At 43.4% G+C, this 21,129-nt stretch overlaps 1 protein-coding gene across 2 annotated transcripts in view; it reads right to left on the bottom strand.

Moving 5' to 3' along the window:
• Window positions 1–4,902: 4,902 nt before the first annotated feature.
• Window positions 4,903–21,129, bottom strand: part of fars2 (phenylalanyl-tRNA synthetase 2, mitochondrial) — a 90,797-nt gene continuing 74,570 nt past the window's right edge. For both annotated transcript variants that reach the window (XM_018663358.2, XM_051069005.1), the window contains exon 11: window positions 4,903–5,280. In XM_018663358.2, coding sequence (XP_018518874.1) covers window positions 5,142–5,280 — 139 coding nt within the window. In that variant the 3' untranslated portion in view covers window positions 4,903–5,141. The remainder of the gene's footprint in view (window positions 5,281–21,129) is intronic.

Genomic DNA, 21,129 nt, shown 5'->3' with positions numbered 1-21,129 from the left:
TGAAGAGGAAGGACAAACACGAAAGAAAGAGAATGAAAATAAAACACAGACAGATATCTGATGTTTTCTCTCTTTGTTTTTCCATTTCAGGGTCAGATTGTGTTTTTATTTAGAATCCCCTCAGACTTTCTTCATCTCTGCGTCCACAGACTGGATTTATTTTTATTCTCCGGTCTTTATTCCTCCACATCGGTTGTTTGTGCAAATAAAAACAAGACAAGTTTCACCACAGAGAAACGACTGAACTGTCAGGATGAAAAACAAGAGTTAAAAGCCCAGAAATGAATATATTTATTTAAAGCTCCACATATGGACTCTACATGTGTGACAGGAGTGAATAAAAACCTGAGCACAGATCAACACATGCAGCTGAAATCTGCAGCTTTAACCTCTTCACCTGCAGCAGATCCATCGTTACAAACACAAGTCACGCACAAAGAATACTAATGGGACAGAAGTGACAGAGGAGCGGCCATGTTGACGCCTAAATCCACATTTTCAGACGAGTTGGATTCAGATCAAATAAAGTCAAAGCTGAAACTGTGGGTGTAAAGTCAGAGCAACACCTCTTCAATCTGCTGCTGCAACGTTACACTAATGCAAAGTTTCACACAGCAGACTGCTGTCAACTCTATTTTTAGTCTTTAGGTCTTTTCACACTGAGGGCGTTGTTTCGTATGTTTAATTCACGCATCAGTTTATTTCTTCAAACTGTTGTTGCAGGATTATTATTATATGTTGTGAGTTCTTTCACACAGAACAGAAAAACTTCGCAACCAAACAGTGATGACATTTCATTTTGGACGGAGGTCCATTTTTCTGAGCTTTGGGGCTGCGAAGAAAGGCGTGTGTGTCACCTAACAATACGTCTGCCATCGGCCTGGATATTTGCCAGTGAATATGTCACACTTCTTCATTCATGTTGCTCTGTGAGTGAAAGGTAGGAGTCGGTTTTCTGTCTGTTGGAAACGGTACAAGCAGTTTTCATGGTTGGACATGATCCAGAAAGTTTAGTTAAAGTGATCGGTTCATGAGTTTGAAGTTTATCAAACGACAAAACAAAGTTTTATGTTTCGTTGCAACAGTTGTGAGATAAATGTGATTTAACTGAATGAGTCGCCGGTCGGATCAGGAGACTGAAAAGGCCTGGATCAAAGTGTCGATCTGTAGATGTTCATATCTCCAGGGACAGACAGACAGACAGGATATTTATATCTGTGACAGATGTGGAGGGAGCTGTGAGCGTGTCATCGCCACAGCTGGAGAAACGAAAAAGGACGACGAGGAATCGAAACGAGGATTTAAGAATCACTCCGATTCATTTAAACACCTGCACCTGTGGAGAGGAGCAGACCTGAGATCAGGAGGGGGCTGGGCTTTAAAACAGGAAGTGAAAGAATGGATCAGTGTGTGGTGTGTGTGTGTGAGGGACAGAAAGGTCAAAAACCAGAGGAGATAAATGAACAATGTGTGTGTTGATGGTTTGCCCTTTGAGAGCAGCATCAGGACACTTGATGGATGGCCTCTTCCTGTGTGTGTCTGTGTGTGTGCACGTTGTCTGGACATGACACTGCAACACACAGTTAACAACACACACACACACACACACACACACACACACACACATAAACTGTCCAGGTATAAACCACAAAACAAAACAAAACCACAGACCTTATTTCAGACATTTAACCAGAAACACACTGACAACAGGAAGAGCTAACATGCTAACATGCTAACTGACTTCCTGGTTTTAGGATCAGTCCTGCAGGACTCTCTAGACCTGAACCCATGTTGCATTAATCCTGTTATAACTCAAACTTAAAGTTCCAGTTCCTCACACACTCCATGTGTGAGTGTGTTTCTGTCATTAGGATGTAAATGTTGAGGGCAGCTGTTTCTGTAACTAACAGCAGTGTGTGACCGGTCATGGCTGGAGTAACTTAAACACACACACTCTCCTCTTCCTGACTTCTGTTAGTTTATTCCTGAACCAGTCGACCAAACAGCCAGAACAAATCCTAACACACACGAGGGGAAGTCTGCCGACTGGAAACATGGCGGCACATGAAGAAATCCACTCCAACCAATCAGACGTCAGGTTTTCCAGGTCAGCAGCACAGAACTCATCTGAACTGTACTTCACTGTAAATCCTGTCTCAAAGAGTCAGACCTGAATCTCAGATTTTAGTTAGAAGCCCCTGAATTACCTGGAAAAATCACTGACTCTCACTGAGATATCCTTAAATCTCTTTGAATCACCAGAACCATCCATAAAACTCCCTTAAATGATCTGGAAAAATCCTTGAATCTCACCGAATCACCTGAAATATCTTTAATTAATCCAGAAACATAATCAAATCTCCCTTAAACATCCATTAAACTGAATCTCTCTGCATTAGAAACATCCTTGAATCTCCCGCCATCATTTGAAACATACTCAAGACTCCTGTAAATCTCCTTAAATCTCCTGAATAATCTCTGAATCTGTGAATCTTTTTGAATGACCTGAAACATCCTTGACAATCCTGAAATTAAACTTGAAGCATCTGAAAAATCTTTGATCGTCATGGAATCGCCTGAGACATCCTTGAATCTCCAGGAAACAAAATCTACTCTGAAGAAGATTCTGTAACCTCCTAAAATCTTATTTTAACGTGAATCAATCCTTCAGGAACAACCTTGAATCTCCTTGAATCACCCCTGTGTCCTGGAGACATCAGGGTGTTTAAAGAGGATGAATGTGGACAGAGTCTCAGTCAGTCTGAGTAACAGAGGTCACGTTGTGTCTCTGTATCAGATCCAATCAATCCAGACCAGACACATCGGAGGGTAAACCTCCCAGGACCTCCACCTGCCCGTCTGAGAGAGAAGAAGCTGGAGGTGAAATATATGTGTGAATGTGACTGTGTGAGATGAAACAGTGTGTGTGTGTGTGTGTGTGTGTGTGAAGGTGTGTTTAAAGTAATCTACCACCTCATCGCAGTGTGTGTGACGTCTGAAGGACGGAGGAGTCGGTCTGCTCCAAATAAAAACCACATGTTCCCATTTAAAACATCTCCTCACTGTTAATTAATCACCACACACACACACACACACACACACACACACAACATAATACACAAAATCAGTCAGTGTGTTGAGCGTGGACAGGTGCAAACTACCAGAACTACACACCTTGGTTTCAATCAGACTCTGGTTCGTTTTAGGTGTGATTCGTTTGGACAGGTGTGAGCACAGTAATCACACCAAGGTGTGACCAAAACAACTGGACCAGGACCCTTGAGAGGAAGTCTGGTACCCACTTACCCCGGAGTCGCTTTAAATCACCAGAAACATCCATAAAACTCCTTAAATGTCTTTGAATCTCTGTGGATCATCTGAACAACTTGTGGACTTTCACTGAATCACCACAGAAAGACTAAAAGCTGGAAAAATCCTTGGATATCTCTGATTCACTTGAATCATCCTTAAAAGCCCTTAAATGTCCTTAAATCTCATTGGATCATCTGTAAAAAGTCCTTGAATCTCTTCTGTCCTTGAAGACTCCCTGAATCTCAGACTCTCTCTGAGCAGCTTATCGCTCAGTACAAACACACTGAAACATCGAGCCGGTGTTTTCAGCTTCACACTCTCTGGAGGCCATTTTTATTTACCTGGTTCACACCTGGTCCACAGGTAAACAGGTGTTTTCCCTGCTCACACGTCAGCACTGAAAAGTTTCTGAACATCTCGGCCTTAATGTGGACGGACTGATGGATACCACCACGACTGGATACTAAAACAGTCACACTGATTAAATATTCAAGTGTGTATTTACTGCATGTGTGTGTGGTGTGTGTGTGTGTGGTGTGTGTGTGTCCAAACGGTAAGCGTGGCCTCAAACTGTCAGAGCTCAGCTTTAACTCGACCGGAGTGACGAGCCATCGAAGGCAGACAGCCTGCCACTGCATGATTGGCAGAGTGGCATTTGCCTGTAACTCTGAGTGTGTGTGTGTGTGTGTGTGTGTGTGTGTGAGTGTGTGTGTGTGTGAGCTTCCAGTGTGCCAGTGTATGATTGTAGCAGCCTAAGCCAGCGTATCGTCTCACCACACTGACAGAGTGTCGTCTGGTTGTTCTGCTGCGTGTGTGTGTGTGTGTGTGTGTGTGTGTGTGGGAGTGTATTTCTAATGAGCTGTATTCAAATGAGTGTGTGTGTGTGCATGTGTGTGTAAAAACCCAGAATTCATTGCATGGCTGACGGGAGTGACAGGCGAAGCCATTTAATGCCTCAACACTGGCACAGAATAACTGACAGAGTGGCATTTGGACGCTGTGTGTGTGGTGTGTGTGTGTGACATTTCTGCAGGGGTGTGTGTGTGACGAGGCCTCACTCTGAGTTTGTGTGTCCATCGATCAGATTTCAGTGTAAAATAATTAAAGCTGTTGGACGTCAGTGACCTGCTGAACGTCTGATCTCAGATCAGTGTCGACGCCTCCAGGACTGAGTGAAACCACCTCTGGAGGTTTGAGACTCCAGATGTTGAAAAGGACTCGTACGTCATCTGTCCTCCTCCCTTAAGTCTTTCTTTATCATTAAATCTCCTTGAACCATCAGAAATATCTTGAATCTCCCTGAAATCATTGAATCTCTGGAATGAAACACCTGGGAAATCCTTAAATCATGGGGATAAATCCTGGAATCTCAGCTTAAACATTCTTAAAACTCCCTGAAAAAGCCTTAAATCATCTGAAATATCCTTGAATGTCATTGAATCACCTGAAACATCCTTAAATCGTCTGGAAACATGGTGAAATCTCCCTGAGACGTCCATAAACCTGAACCTCTTCATCAGAGAAACTGTGAGTGATGAGTTTGTCTTCATCCGCAGACTTTAACAAATAAAAGACACAGGGAGAGAAACCTGTGACCAAACAGTTTTAATGTTTTCATCTGAAGATACAAAGCAGATAAGATAAAGATAATGAAGATAATGAAGAGAAAGAGTTCACTCTGTGACTGTGTCTCCTCACGGTGAGTGTGAAGGCTGCAGAACACAACACACACGACCTGAACTCGAGCTCTGTTTAAAGTTATTGTTCAGTTGTTTCTGCCTGAACACTGAGTGTGTGTGTGTGTGTGTGTGTGTGTGTGTGTGTGTGTGTCAGTATCGGCCCTGGACGCCCAGCTCGGTCTCGGCGGCGCGCTCGATTTGCTCGTGCACGAGTCGAACTTCCTGCTGGGTCAGAGTTCGCTCCATGTGGCGGTAGATGATGCGGTAGCACTGACTCCGCCTACCGGTCCTGGAGGGGGGAGGGAGGGGGAGAGAGGGGGAGAGAGAGCAGGGAGGGAGGGGGAGAGAGGGGGAGAGAGGGGGTGTTAGCATCCTTTCTTTTACACAACTTTCTTCTTCTTCCTTCCTGACTTCCTCTCCTCCTCCTCTCATCTCCCTCTTCTCCTCACTCCTCTTTCTTTTCCTCCTCCTCCTCCTCCTCCTCTTCTCAGCTTCTCCTCCTCTTGTTTTCTCACCCCCATCCTCTTGTCCTCCCTTCATTTTGCACCTCCCTTTTTTTCTTTCCTCATCTTCATCTTTCTGTACCCCTCTTCTCCTCCTCATCCTCTTCTCCTCCCTCTCTAAACAAACCCATTTCCTTCCTCTGCTCCTCCTCAACCTGTCCTCCTTTTATTCTCCTTCTTCTCCTCCTCCTCCTCCTCGACAATAAAACACAAACACAATAACTAAAAACAACACAGCTCTCTCTCTCTCTCTCTCTGTTCATTCATTCTCTGTCGTTCTCTCTCTCTCAGAGCAGCTTGTGAATAATTGAGCATCAGTACATTTGGTGGAAATGTCAGAGAGAGAGAGAGAGAGAGAGAGAGGAGAGAGAGAGAGAGAACGAATGAAGAGACACAAACACAATTACGCATCATATTTCTGCACACACACACACACACACACACACACACACACACTCAGAGTGAATGGTATTTCATGTGATAGACTGTGTCGTTGTTGAATAATTGATGTCTCCATTATCCAGCCCACACAGCTGGGGGGGGGGGCTAAAGGTGGAGGGGTCAATACAGTGACACCTGTAACACACACACACACACAGTTATGGGAAATACACAAGTGGATGAGTGATGGACAGAGCAGAGGTAAAAGATGGAGGAGACGAGAAACTGCCTCTGATTAAATTGTGGTTCACATTAGAAACTACAGCACACCTGAGCAGGTACGATCTCGATCTCAGGTTCGCTTTTTCACAGCGACACCAAAAGGAACGACACGCACACGAACGCAGCACATAACAGAGTAAAAACCAGTTAAGGTACAGTGAAGGTAACTTCACCTGGAGGATTTAAAATTCTGCATCAACCCCACTGTGCTCGCAGACTTTAGCTTTCAGGTCTTTGTCTCTATAAACGCTCTGCCTTTCTACTGAATGTCTGAACCGGACCTAGAGCTGCTGCTTTCCTGCGCCGCTGTCTTCACTGATTAGATTTAAAGTTCCCGTGTACAAACCAACAAACAAAGCTGAAACACCACAGAGTCACAGACACCACAGGAAGTTAATTAAAAAAAGTTGGAGACGGTAACTTTATGGAAGAACATCTCTGGTGTTTTGTAAAACAGCGACCCACAGCTCATTCTGCCTCCTGAACCACGCCGGTGTGTGTGTGTGTGTGTGTTGTGTTTGACATAATTAACTCTGCCTCTGACTGTGATGGAAGTCAGAGATTTTTACATGTTGGAAACAAAAACTCATCAGCACACGGCTGCAGACAGAAGGAGGCCTTTTACTTCTTAAATGAAGCAGCTTTAATTTGTGCTTCTCTAAAGGGAGAGAGGATCATGAAGTGAAGCAGAGAGAAGTGAAAATAGAGAGAGGAGCATTTTCATCTCAAGCAATTAAAATTCTATGAATAGCTCGCTACACCAATTAAAACAAAACTGAAACAGAGAAGCTTGACAACTTATTTTCTGTTCTCGTCTTCCACACATCTGACTTTAACCAACACTGTGTGTGAGTCTATAAATACCTCGGAGGATCACACAGGGAGTTCTGCAGGTTTCATTAGATATTTCTGTTTTAATCACAGATTGGATCGATTGACTGTTTCACACACATCAGTGCACATTCAAACACTGACAGGCTGTTCACATTCATCCATTAGTCCAAAGTAAAAAGCTCCACATGAGGCTTTAATTAAAGCTCGTTTGAAGTGAGTAATAATAATGAAGTTTTCTTTAGCAGGAACTAAAACACTGGTGAGACAATGATGAAGTGTTTCTGCAGGACTGACGCTAAAACCAGGAAGTCAGTGTTTTTGTGGTAAAGAAAGAACTTTTGTTATAAAAACATGTTAATATTCCTGAAATCTTTCTGCCAGGAAACGTTCTTTTAGCAGCACATTTCGTCTTCACCAGTGCTGAAACTGAAACAGCCTTCCTCCTGCAGCGTGTGTTGTTCGTCCTCTTGAACTCGTGCAGGAAACGTTCATTGATATCAACGGTAATGAGGAGACAGGGAGAGCAGGAAGCTTCGCCGGGGTCGGAGGAGGACAGAAAAACATGGCCGACGGCATCACAGCCCAAACATCAAGAAACAAACGACAAAAAACACGATCGATTTGATGTCAGACTTCAGCAGATGGTGGGATGGAGGAAGAGACGGAGAGATAAAGGGATGGAGAGAGGTTTAGCTTCAAAGAGGAGTGTAATGTTTCATTCAGAGGGAGGGTGGGGGGGAGACGGGTGAGGAGGGAGGGTGAGAAATGGTGAAAGTGAGTGGGAAACAGAGAGAGAGGGAGATAAGTGGAGGATGATGGACAAGCTTGAAAGAGGAGTGTTGGGTTTCATTCAAGCAGAGAGGAAATGTGTGTGTGTGAGAGAGAGAGAGGGGGAGGGAAGGGGTGAGAGAGAGGGAGATCGATAGACAGAGGGAGGTGAAGATGAGAGGAAACTCCAGCAGTTGCCAACGCCCTTGAAAGCATCGTGTTGCCTTCACATAAAGAGGGAAAAACCAGGAGAAGTGATACTGTAAACTCCCCGAGGAGGGAGGAGAGGAGAGGAGGAAACGAGGAGAGAGTGAAGGGAGGAAGGAAGGAACCCCCTCCCCTCTTCTCTTCTCTGATCCATCAGTTTTTTTTAGGTAAGTGTGTGTAAACACAAGCAGACCTGAGAACACACACACTGCTGCGAGCTTTAGAGACGCCCTACAGACAGACAGAGATACCTGAACAGCTGAGGCGAATCAGACGCCTCCCCCCAAACTGTCAGGAAGCAGGAAATATAGTCACAATCTCCCCTTCTGTTCCTGAGTCGACCTTTGACCTCTGACAATTCTAATCACTTCATCCTACTGCAACCCACAGGAAACCCCAACAGCTCCTGTGTCCATGCTTCCTCCAGTTCCAGCTATGTCAATACCAGACTCCATTGACAAAAACAGGAGTTTTACTGAGCAGAACACAGGAGTTTCTGGGCCACTGCTGCCTCGATCAGTTCGTTTGTTTGTGTGACTGTGTGACTTTCAGTGGTGGAGGAAGTAATCAGATACTTAGAATGAGTAAGAGTACGACACAATAACACAAACACACTAACAGATGGAAGCTGCAGCTGCTGAGTTCTGCTCGGTAGAATTACTGTTTTTGTCAATGGAGTCTGGTAGCAAAAAATATCGACGTTTCAGGTTAAACATGGCTTTTTCTCCCATTTATCTTTCACGTCTCCTTCTTCAGCATCGCTCTCTTTCTTTCTTCATCCATCACTCCTCTCCCTCCCTCTCTCTCCACATTAAAGTCCATATTCATCCTCCTGCCTCCTCCTGTTTATCCTCCTCCATCCGACCGTCCCCTCCACCAGGCCGGAAAAGAGCCGAAATCAATTAGTATTCTATTAAGTGGCCGTGATGTGAGTGTGTGTGTGAACCGGAGGCTCTCTGCTCTCGTTAATCTCACCACTTAGATCCCTGCTAATTGGGACGGACAGTCAGACGAAGGTGACGGAGGACGGGAGGAAAACCAGAGGGCAGGAAGGAAGAGGAGCTTTGAACCCGCCGACGGAGAAACACAAACACACACAGAGTGAAAAGGTAAACGCACAATATTCATGAGAGCGTATTAATAAATATTGTTGTCATGAATATTAACGAGCTCAGCTGTCACCTGTGCACGAGAGAATGTTTGTTGTAGAGATGGAAGAGACAGTCGTTCACTGAATAAAGTCCAATAAATTCCACCCAAGCTGGAGACGTCCTACATTTCCCAGAAGGCCCTCTGTCACGCACAAGGAGAATTATGGATTATGGGAACAAAAAGTGACGTTTCTGGATCAGAACTTTTTTTGTCATTAGAAAAGTGTTTAAATGGTTAAAACCACCTTGTTGGTGGAAACTGTTGTTCTTCTTTCGACGCCATTTTGAGGAACTTTCAGCTCCTCTTCTCCAATCAAGAGGAACTCTGAGCGATGTAAGCGAACAGTGATTGGCCGAACACATGAGCTGATGCAGGAACTGGTGACCGACGTTTTAAGAAACGTTAGCCACGTAAACAGCAGCTCATAAGTTTAAAAAGAAAAATCCCACACAACTCTGACCCTGCTGTCCTCCATCTTACTGTTGTAGTCATGGAAACTGCTGCTGCCAACCGCCGCCGCTCAGTTTCTCTATGATCTGTGATTTAGTCTGGCCGATCACCAGCAACCAACTCTCGACGTCCTCCAAACACTCTACAACTGTAAAACCATTTGACCAATGAACAGTTTTTATTGTGAAAATAATTTGATTAAAAACCTCTTTTAGCTTGAGAGTCAAACAAAATCAAACTTGATTTCTCTCTGTGTTATTGATGAGCGTCAGTGTAAGATGGCGGCTGCAGACAGAGATCCTCCATCTTTGATCTGAGGCACTGGGACGTTGGTCATGGCGTCCGTCCACCAGAAGAAAGAAGAAGAAGAAGAAGACGGCGGCTGGATTTAACCAGAGCCAGAGCAGCTGATTTAGAGCGGATGCTCCCTTTAATGTGGCCAATTAAACTCCGTCTTTTCCTCTAATAGTTTGACGTGCGTGGTGATGACGCTCTGCTAACGTCAGGGGAGTAACTGTAGTATGTGAAGACGTCTTCTGATGGATGGGAGAAAATAAATAAATGCATAAATAAGAAATGACAAACAAAATCAAACAAATCCAGGAGGCGGATTTGCAAACGGCACAGAGAAGACGGAGCTCCTCTCTCCCTCACTTATTTATTTGGCCTTTTTTTCTGAGCTCGGCGGCCTGCAGAGAGCTGCCTGTGATCTATTAATACATCTGCATAAATTAGTCAGAGCCGCTCTGTAGCAGTTAGCCGCCTGTGCAGGAGCTCTGGCTCTGGTCCGGAAAATCCACCAGGATTCTGTCCACAATCTGTTGCTGCTGACGAGAAACAAGGCGACTCAGAGAGAGAGGAGGCTCATCTCATCTCTACAGCCCTGTCCACACAGAGGTCAGAGGTCAGAGGTCACAGGTCACAGTCTGGTTACAGAGCGTGTGCTTTCATCCACTGACAGGTTGTGAAGACAGGAAATGTGAAGATGTTCTGTGGTAAAAGAAGAACCTGTAGAACACAGTTTAACATTTACAGGCGTCAGTAATCAGAGTACTGACATACAAAAATACTCCATTACAAGTAAGACCTGCATGAAAAATCCTAGAGCTCGACCTCGACTGAACAAGAGATCAGAAGCTTGTTAAATAATCCACTGTGTTATATCTTCATCTCAAAAGTAACTGGTAACTAAAGCTGTCAAATTACTGGAGTAGAAGGTGAAGTGTATATCCAAGTAAAGTACAAGTACTTAGTTACTTTCCACTCTGGAACACCACAGATTAATCCAGTGGTGGAAATGTGTTGAGCTGCAGTTCCCCTAATAACCAATGAAATACTGTGGTTGTCAGTATTTAGTAATCAGATACTTTACTGAAGTAAAAGTACCACACAGTAACACAGACACACTAACAGATGGAGGCAGTGGTATTCCAGCAGCTCCTGGTTAAATCCCTGTTTTTCTCTATGGAGTCTGGTGGAGATAAAACAGCTAAAAAAAAAGAGAACAAACATGGAGAAAAGATGGGAGGAAAGTGAAGGTGAAGAGTCTCCCCCCTCCTGGGCTTCCTGCACTTCAACCTCCATCCTTTGGGGAGAGGTAGAGGGTGAGGAAGGAGGGAGGAGGAGGAGGAGTGTGAATTATTAACAGGACTGTCACTGTAGTAGGGAAGCCTGTCTGTCAGAGGAGGTAATAATAGACACACACAGGAGTCTGATCACCTTATCAATGTTTCAATAAGAGAGGAGCCAGTCTGAGCTCATTAATTATTCATGAAGGCTGGAACCTGATTGGTCCATGAGGAAAACTTTTTCTTTCTTATGTTGTTACACTCGTTGTTTGACTCGTCCTTTCTTCGACTGTCCGTCCTTCCTTTGTTCTTCCTCTCATCCCCTTTAATCCTTTCTTTTCCTTCCATTCTTCCTTCTGTCCTTCCTGTCGTCTGTCTTCGTTGTTGCCTTCCTCCTTGTCCCCCTTTTTTTACTTCCTCTTCCTTTGCTCCTCCCTTGTTCCTTTCCCTCTTTCATCCCTCTCTATTTACTTTTTCATTCCCTCTTTTATCCTTCGTTCACCCCTTTTTACTTTATTCCTTCATAGGTTTTTATCCCTCATCCCTCCTTCCACACACTCTTCTAAGCTTATTTCTCTCATCCCTTCTTCTTGCTTCATCTTTTCCTCTTCCATCCCTCCTCCTTCTACTTTCTTTCTCCTCTCTTTTTTCCTTCTTTCCTTCCTTCTTCCATCCATCCATCCTTCTACTTCCTCCTCTTCCATCTCTCCCCTACTTCTTCTTCCTCTTTACTTCCTTACTTCCATCCCTCCTCCTGGTCGTTTCCTTGCCTCCTTCCCTCTCTTGTGGTCAAACTGAAATGTCGTCTCCTCTCTGATCAGTCGCGTTGACTTTTTGTCGGTCGGAGTGTGTGTGTCTGTATACTGTATATATACAGTGTGTGTGTGTCGCCTACTGTCCATCTGTTGAAGCACCAGGAGACATGATGAGTGTTTACTGTGACTCACTCTCTCTCTCTCTCTCTCTCTCTCCTCCTGGTGTCTTTTAGCAGGTTTTCTTTATCCATCAATCAATTTATCAGAAACAGACGAACAGACGTCGAGAATCACGACGATCTACAAACTGACCTGATCTCCATACAGAGTCCTGCAGGACTGACGCTAAAACCAGGAAGTCAGTTAGCATGTTAGCATGTTAGCATCTTCCTGTTGTCAGTGTGTTTCTGGTTAAATGTCTGAAATAAGGTCTGTGGTTTTAACACAAGCTCAAGACATTTTCAGGTTTTATTCTCCTGACATAAAATCTACTTTTGTAGAAGAGCTCAGAGCTAAATGAAATGACCAGTTGGAAGCTTAGTGTTGTGATGTTTCAGGGAAATAACCATCATGTTTTTCACCTTTAAACCAGTTTAAGATGTTAAACTCAGCTTTGATGGAATTTGGGAAAAGTTGAGCGAAATAAAACCAGAAACCATCACCTCCATCATCGACTTGAAAAACACATCGCACTGATCTCGCTGAGGAAGAAACACAGAATCAAATATTGCCAGAGGGACAGTCTCATTTCCCATGATTCCTTGCCCCCCTCCTATCACTAATGCAAATCCACTTGACATTAGTGGCGTGTGATTGGCTGCTCAGAGCATATGGGCTCGTTTCCGTTATCGTACTGAATAATTCAGACGGCTGTTTAGCTGACAGGCCTCGCTGGCATTTCCTCTCTGCTAATTGCTCGTTAAGCGTTCCACTTGACCTTTAACAGGAGGATAAAATTTTGAGAGGTTTCGTTTTTGGCGTGTTTAACTCTTTACACTCCGATTGAACTACACTTCCCTTCAGGGCGTATGGTGTCGGCTGAATTCAGATTTTTATTTAGTTTTTTGTCTCTCTGATATATGTGAAATATGAGCTCATTATCAGTTTTAGTAAATGTTTGTTTGGTTCCATTAAAACCTTAAAAATCTTGTGTAATTAGGTTGAACTTGAAACAGGACGTGATGTTGCTGTGGATTCAGTGAGTCAAACTGACCTGACCCTTTTTTTTAAGCCTATATCTGGAACATTTTGTAAAATTGAGAATGCTGAAATAGCTGTTAGCATCTCCAGTTCACAGTGTATCCACACATGTAACAACAGCTATCACTGAGTTTACTGTAATACTGCAGAAAACCTAAAAATGTGCTGATTTTCAGGCAGGTTCTGTTATAAGGAGGTTTGTGGACGTTTATTTACTTTGGACATCAGAGATAATTTTATCTTTAGTGACTCTTAAAGCCATGTAATGAGTCTGAGTAACTGTATTTAGTTACAGTTACAATTTGGTGTAATCAGAATACAGTTACATACAGGAGTTACGTTTTAACTCTGCATAATTCACTCTGAATTTTACAAGCAGTTTAGTTGAACACTTGTTGCTTAGCAAGCTACCTACTTAGCCTGTTAGCATAGTAGCTAACTTGCTAAGCTAACAGACAAACCACCAGGTGGAGACCAGCCAACAACATGCTGGATGTGTATTATACTTATAACTATTTCTGTCCAGTAACATATATACACTTAAATGTCTGGGAACTTTTAATCAACCTGTTTAAGAACTGCAACTTTCTGGCGAGCTAGCTTGCGCGTAGCGAGCTAGCTTCCTCTCTCTGTGCAGTACAGCAGGTTTACAGGGAAACAGACGAGGTAAAAACTGTAAAACAGTAAAGTGGGGAATATATTCTGTAATCTGTAGTGTAATATGTTTTAAAACTAACCCTCTGCACACTGCTTATAGCAACGTGCCGACTTCTATCGAAACAAAAAGACACGACTGAATTATTCGTCGTGGTTCAACAGAAACTCTGATGTTATATTTCACAGGCTCTCAGAGAGGAAACAGATTCCTTCCTGCAAAACTTTCTGCAAACTGGAGTTTGTCCTCGGGCAGCGATGAAAATTTAACCACAACACATGCAGCTGTAGGCAACACACACACACACACACACACACACACACAGAGCGGTGTGTAAAACTCCAAAAACACAACAGAGATTCAACCAGAGAGCAGCCATTTAACACAGCAGCTGTCACATGGTGGTGGCTGGAGGACAGTACACATGAAACTGTACTCGCTTTGTTTCACTCACACACACACACACACACTCACACACACACACACAGTGATAAATATTTAATGAGGAAGGTGGCACTCCTATAAAATCAGTTGACAGCTCGTTTCTGTTTCTTTAGCCTCGACTCAGCAAACAAATCCTGACAATGTAAAGCTGCATCAGAACCAAATGTAACTTCACAACGAGACGATTTTTAAAGACGTGTTTATGTTTTTACGGCCTCACAGTGAAGGCAGCAGGGATGACAGAATCACCCCTGGTTTAAATTCAGTGACCTCCTGCACCGTTCCCATCACTCCCACCAAGTCCTGGTCTGTGAACGCATCACCTGCAGTTCACACTGGATCTCCTCCAGTGTTTCTGTTTTACCATCTTTATCAGGGATCAGAAAATAAAACAGCCTCATTAGAAACTCCAGTGTGAGAAAGTATTTTTTGAGGATTCTGAAATTGGTTTCTGATCTGACAGTAAACAACCTCACTGCCTCTGTCATCTCATTCATATCTCCTCCTCCTCCTCCTCCTCCTCGCTCTCCTTCACTTGAAGCCACTTCACTTACCGGAGACTCACCATCCTGTGTGTGTGTGTGTGTGTGTGTGTGTGTGTTGTGGGTCGATACGAGTTGAAAGACAAACAGGAAGACACTTGAGTGAGTGTGTGTGTGTCTCTATTAATTGTATTAAGATGGAGGGAGAGCAGGAAGAGAGCATCATTATCTGGAAAATGGAGGCAGCAGGAGAGCTTTCCCACAACCACTAAAGCCTGGGAGTGTGTGTGTGTGTGTGTGTGTGTGTGTGTGTGAGTGAGTGCTCTCCTGCCCACAATCCAATCAGATTCATTCACAATACATTTCCATGATCTCTCGGGTAACATGAGCTTACCGTGATTCAGGCCTCTGTGTGTGTGTGTGTGTGTGTGTGTGTGTGTGGATCGATGGCTTAAGTGTTGTCTAGTTACTGCGCATGCCAGATGGACTTCAACTAAGCTGCGCTCCTCTCACTTTAATAACACAACAGAAATTCAGACTAATATCCAGGCGTGACACTGACCATCAGAGCCGACCGATCGGTCCAATCAGCAGCTACAACCTGAACATCACACGGACTCCTGATGAACAGAGGATCAATACAATGAAGACAGGTCCACCACTCTGTCCTCTGACGCTCTTGTTAGTCTTTGTCAGTTCAGACGACACAGTCGAATTTCCAGGCTTATCCTACACGTTATGTCACGAAGGCGTAAGGAACGAGCTGGCACTGCTTCCTCTCTTATCTCCTTCCAGCAGAGGAGACACCGGAGCTTCCTTTACCAAAGGAAAGGAGAGAATGCCGTCCCATGGATTCCTTGCTGCAGCAGCGTTTAAATCAACGCTGTTTCACTGCGGCAGATTCACGAACATGTAAACACCACAGAGCTCCTGTTTAATGTCTGTGACAGCATCAGAAACTGATGGAAATCCTTCCTCCCTCTGAATAAAATCATGTCTCTACTTAACAAACGTAGAAAAAGGTCAAACCGCCCAGAACAGGAAACTGAATATTTCTGTCGGAATCTAATTTACTTTATTCCTTTTCCATCGTTATTTTAACAGCTCAACTTCCTCTCCTTGTATATTCCTTCCATGTTATTATATTATCAGTGTTGGACAGGAAACCTTATTAAACTGATGGCCTACAGCACTGAGTCTGTCACTGTTCGTCTCCTTGTCTTATAAATAAAGTTTAGTTTAAGTTAAGGTTTAAGTGCAGGCAGGTTCTCTAAATACCACAGGTCTGTTTTCCTGATTCCTCATCAAACCTCCTTCCTCGTTTTAAGAGGAAAACAAACTGTTCTATAATAAAAAGTATTTAGGATACATTACTGACTTTGAGTAATGTAACTAAATTACATTTAAAAGCATGTAATCTGTAATCTGCAGTGAAATAACTAACAGTGGAAACAATGACACATTACATATTCAACACACACACACACACACAGGCTCAAACCACCACAGGTAATCTTACATTCATACACTTGCTCTGAACATTATTTTCTGCTTCTCTAATTGTGATTTTAATTTATAATTTGTCTTAATAAGACATAATCAGGATGTTGGAGGCACACACACACACACACACACACACACACACACACACACAGTGATGGTAAATATTATTTTGGATGACTCACTCACCTAGATATTTAATCCCATAATAAAATCAGATCCAGGAAGTGTCTGAGACGTTTTATGAACCACAGATAACACTGATGTCTGTGAACGCATCAGACGCAGGGCAGTGGCGGCAGCAAAGCAGCTGAGGTTGGTGCTTCCTGTTTATCTGCTGCTGAATTAGACGTCGTAAAGCTATGGTTCGTCAGCAGGAGACAGTTACTGAGCCGTCAGTGTGTAGTGTTGTAGTTACTCCCTCCCAGGACGTTTGAACTTTGACCCCGATGATCCGCACTAAGAGGTCGACAGAAGAAACAGAGTGTTTGTGTTGACGTCCGAGGACTCTGTCGCTTTTATTTTGCTGAGTCAATCAAAAAAAGAAAAAGCCACAGAGACAGAGAGAGAGAGAGAAAACTGCTGAGACTCAGACACTGAGTCTCTGGAGTCTCTCAGATTCACTGTAATTTATTTGCACATTGACCTTGTCACCGACCTCGACCTGGACTTTTAAAGCGAGTCGTCTGTGTGAGTGACTGCAGCACACTCCAACCTAAACCTACAGTTAGAGGATACACAGGAACACCACCACAGTTACTTTAAACCAGCCTTGTTAACCTCCTTTAACCTTTGTTTTCATGTTCTCAGCACAGGTAAATCACGTCTGCCTGCACCCTGACTGACTAGAATTACAGCTGTGCAGTTGCACAGTTGCACAGTTTGCCAGTCACACAGTGACCTTGACCTCTGACCTCTGACCATCAAAATCTAATCAGCTCATCCTTGAGTCCAAGAGAACGTTTGTGCCAAATCAGAGGAAGTTCCCTCAAGATGTTACCGACATGTCCGAAGAACATGTCATGGCTGTCGCTGGCGTGGAGGCATACACAGTGACCAGATGGTGGCGCTGCTGTTCATGTTTCTTACAGAGAATCTGAAATTCCAGACAGCATGAGTCTAATTTTAATAATGCAGCATCGCTGCATTTTAAAATCTCCTGACGGTGGAGCTACAGCTTAACAAGACCAGGTAAAAACCGAGGAGAGTCTCTCCTGCCGGGCTGCTGACAGTGTCATCAGCCGGTGTTAACTCGCCATAACACTGGTTATTAACGCTTGCAGCTCTCTGCAAAACACCTGACACCTGAGCGGAGTGGGTAAACAAGAACGAGCCTCACTTCCTGATGATGTTGGTGTTGAGCCAATTATGAAAATACAATGAAAATACGAACAGATCTGAGTCCAAAAAATGTTTTCACTGCTTTCCTTGTGACGACAAGGAGAAATAGTTGCAGTTTACAAGTTTAAAGTTTAAAGTTTGACGCCAGCGGGTGCTAATATTAGCCAGCTAACCTAGCTAAGGCTAACGGCTAAGTTATGGGTTTTACAGGGTTTTTCTTGCTATGAGCCCACATCTTAGTTTTTCAGTTTTCAGTCCTTTCTGTGCTGCACAGCTGCGGTGAATAAAGCTGGTCTTAGCTAGCTGTCTTCGCCCAGCTAAGGTGAAAACAGATGACCTTAGCTAGCTATTTTAGCTATTTTTGGAGAGCACAGAAAAGGACTGACATTGAAAAATGAAGATGTGTACTTAAAGCAACAAACACTGTATAAAACCCATAGCTTATATCAAGAGTACCTGCTTTTACTAGCAGCTGCTAACATTAGCCAGCTAACCTAGCTAACGTTAGCACTCATTAGCATCAAACTTTTTCTTCATTTGTTTACAAATTGTACCTTATCAACTGCATTCCCTCTTCTCTCTTACATCACAAGGGAAGCAGTAGAATGAAAAATATCCTTATCATCTGTTTTCATCATATTTATAAGGAAATTCCGATCAGGATCATTTTCCGCGTTGGAAAAGGTTTCACTTATTGTCACATTTTGTTCCTCTTCTTCTTCTGCAGTGCTCCAGCTCCTCTCTGTCCCTGTCCCTCTCTCTCTCATCCCCAGACGATGAGAAGTCAATCTACCTGGATCGAACCTCATCTCTCACACACTCTTGTGATTGAGGTCAAAGTAGAAAAGGACAGCGAGGCAGAGGCCGTCGATAATGAAAGACTCCATGTATCCCTTTCCTTCCTCCCATCCTTCCTTTCCTTTCTTCTCTTAGCTCCCTCTCTTCTTCCTTTGCTGATGTTTCTACTTTTTCTTTATTCTCACCTCCATCCCACTTTCCTTCCTTCGAATGCTTCCCCACTTTCCCTGAAATCTGTGTTGATTTTATTGTCATTTAACAGCACAAATACAGAACGTACACAAAACACTCGCGCACACTTGTCTCAGTGCGACACACTTTCATTAGCAGGAGGATCGATACCTCTTCCTTTACAGCGACAGTCGACCTCTGTATTTGTGTCAGGGAGAGATGGAGGGAAGTGTTTCTGAGGTTCAGTCAATTTCAAACCTGCAAAACTGGCGACTGCAGTTTTTCCTCTGCTCGCGTTAAACCAGCATTTAATTTACAATATTACTCAGCGCAGAAAACAATGTGTTACTTCCAAACAGATGCTGAATGAAAAGGTAAAAATGAACAGATTGATTAAGACTAAAACTCTGCATCTCAGCTAGGCTGTAAAGCTAATTACAAAAAATTAACTGTAGGATGGATGAAAAGGTGAAGGGGTAAAGTTCACGTCTATTGATTCTTACAGAGTCTGACAACATTATGGACAGGATTCCTACAGAGATAGAGCTTTTAATTAAAGGATAAGATCCTTTTTATTTTGCCAGAAACGGCCATTTTATCTGTACCAAACTCCATTGACAAAACCAGGAATTTTACTGAGCAGAACACAGGAGCTGCTGCCTCCATCTTTTGGTTAGTTTGTGTTACTGTGTGGTACTTTTACTTCAGTAAAGTATCTGATTACTTCTTCCACCACTGAAAGTCACACAATAAGACACACTAACAGATGGAGGCAGCAGCTCCTGTGTTCTATAAAATTCCTGGTTTTGTCAATGGAGTCTGGTATGGCTGTTTCTGGTTAAACTAAAAGGATCTTATGCTTTAATAAAAAGGTCCATCTCTGTAGGATTTTTTTCATAATGTTGTTAGATAGTAATAAAAATCTGAGCCTGTCAGCGGCAAAAACAAACACCTTAGTGGACGAACTCTGAGGCAGTCATCTTGACAGCACATTAGCGGCAGGAAATCGCTGCTAAAAATACAGAAATAATAAAATACAAGTTAAACCTCAGATGGCAGATACATAGAGGAATACACCGCCTGTGGAAAACTGTACAATCATCCTCCCATGTTCAAACCTGGCAAACCCACCGCCTCAGCCTGAAAAACAACTGCTGTTTATCAGCATGTACATCTGTCCTGCTCTCAGATCTGCTCTCAGTCTGCACACACTGCTGCCTCCAGCTCTGCAGGTTTACATTTTTATATTCATGACCTTTAATTAGCTGATCAGCTCATCCAGAGTGACCTGTAACAGCAGAACAAACTTCTGGTCAAAGGTCAAATGTCAGAGAGTCGCTGTATCCTGATAGCAAACTCCGTTCTTGCGGTTTCGAGCGAGTGAATTTCAGTTTCTTTGGAAGAAGCCACACAAAGAATAAACACAGGAAGCTCTCGGTTGTATGTGAACATACTTGGAACAGTGAGGGATTTCTCAAGACCTCCAGAGTCTTTCCCAGAAAAACCCTCTTTGGCAGGCGTCACTTAGCAGTTGGATTCCTGTGTGAGTTGCAAAACGCTGTGAACTCTCCCACAGACAGACATGGTTAGATAAGGCTGAAAACATGTTCACAATATTTTTCAGTAATGCAGCTAAAACTGGAATCCTCCTCACATCATGGTTCTATTATTATTCTATTATTATTTGTACCTAAAGGGACCTTCTATTTTCGGTATTTTGCTCTTTCCATAATAACAGAAATGTCATTTAGCACAGTAGCTTGTTGGCAAGTGCTAGGTTAAACAAGACAGTGAAAGAAGCTGAGTTATCTCCAACAACAATAATCCAGCTAGCTAATTAATCACCTGAAGTTCTTGATGCTTCCTCTCGTGATGTTTTGTCGTTGATGAGAGGTTGCAGACGTGCTAACGTTAGCTGCTTTTTCAGCTGATTGTGTTGACCAGGGAAGGTAACGATGCTGCCTGACTGACCAACATGTCCTCAGGTACCGAACTTTGGCATCGTTGGATTTAACACAAGTTTCGTTCCCAACCCTACGTTCCACTGATTCAGTTTTTCCTGATTTTCCTCATCAGTTCCAGTTTTTTGTAAAGTGCTGGTGCAGATTTTTGTCAGGCTGTTGTCCAAAAACCCTTAATCTTACACCTAGACTATGTCACCCTCAACCAACACAAAAGCTGGTCCAGACTGGAACAGACCTGGTCCAACTTGGTCTAAATCATATTCATCAACCGGGGCTCTACAACGCTGAGGATCCACTAGATCACACTCTGGATACAGCATTAGAGATTCAGTGAGGTCCAACACTGATGTTTGGTTGGATTTGGTTGAGTAGACAAACTTCCTCCACACCAAACACTGAATGACATCTGGTTTTGTCCACAAAGGATGTGGTTGAATTGAAACAGGAAAGGGATAAACAGATGTGTGTGGCAACAGGTGGCCCCAGAGCCAAAAACACTCAGAATCAGCTGCAGTAGATCTCCATCATTTTTCTCTGAAATCACTCGCTGCAACAGTTTCCCACAGAATCACTTCCTCTTTAGAGATTTCACCTACGAAATAAAAGTGCCAGAAAGAAAAAAACTGACTTTGAGACCAGTTTCTTCTTCACTGGAACTGAGGCCCAGCTCAGACCAGAAGCAG

Source organism: Lates calcarifer, unplaced genomic scaffold (assembly GCF_001640805.2).
Source record: "Lates calcarifer isolate ASB-BC8 unplaced genomic scaffold, TLL_Latcal_v3 _unitig_5616_quiver_586, whole genome shotgun sequence".
Lineage (NCBI taxonomy): Eukaryota > Metazoa > Chordata > Actinopteri > Centropomidae > Lates > Lates calcarifer.
The sequence above is the reverse complement of the archived record's forward strand: the minus strand, read 5'-3'. Positions and strand labels throughout refer to the sequence as shown.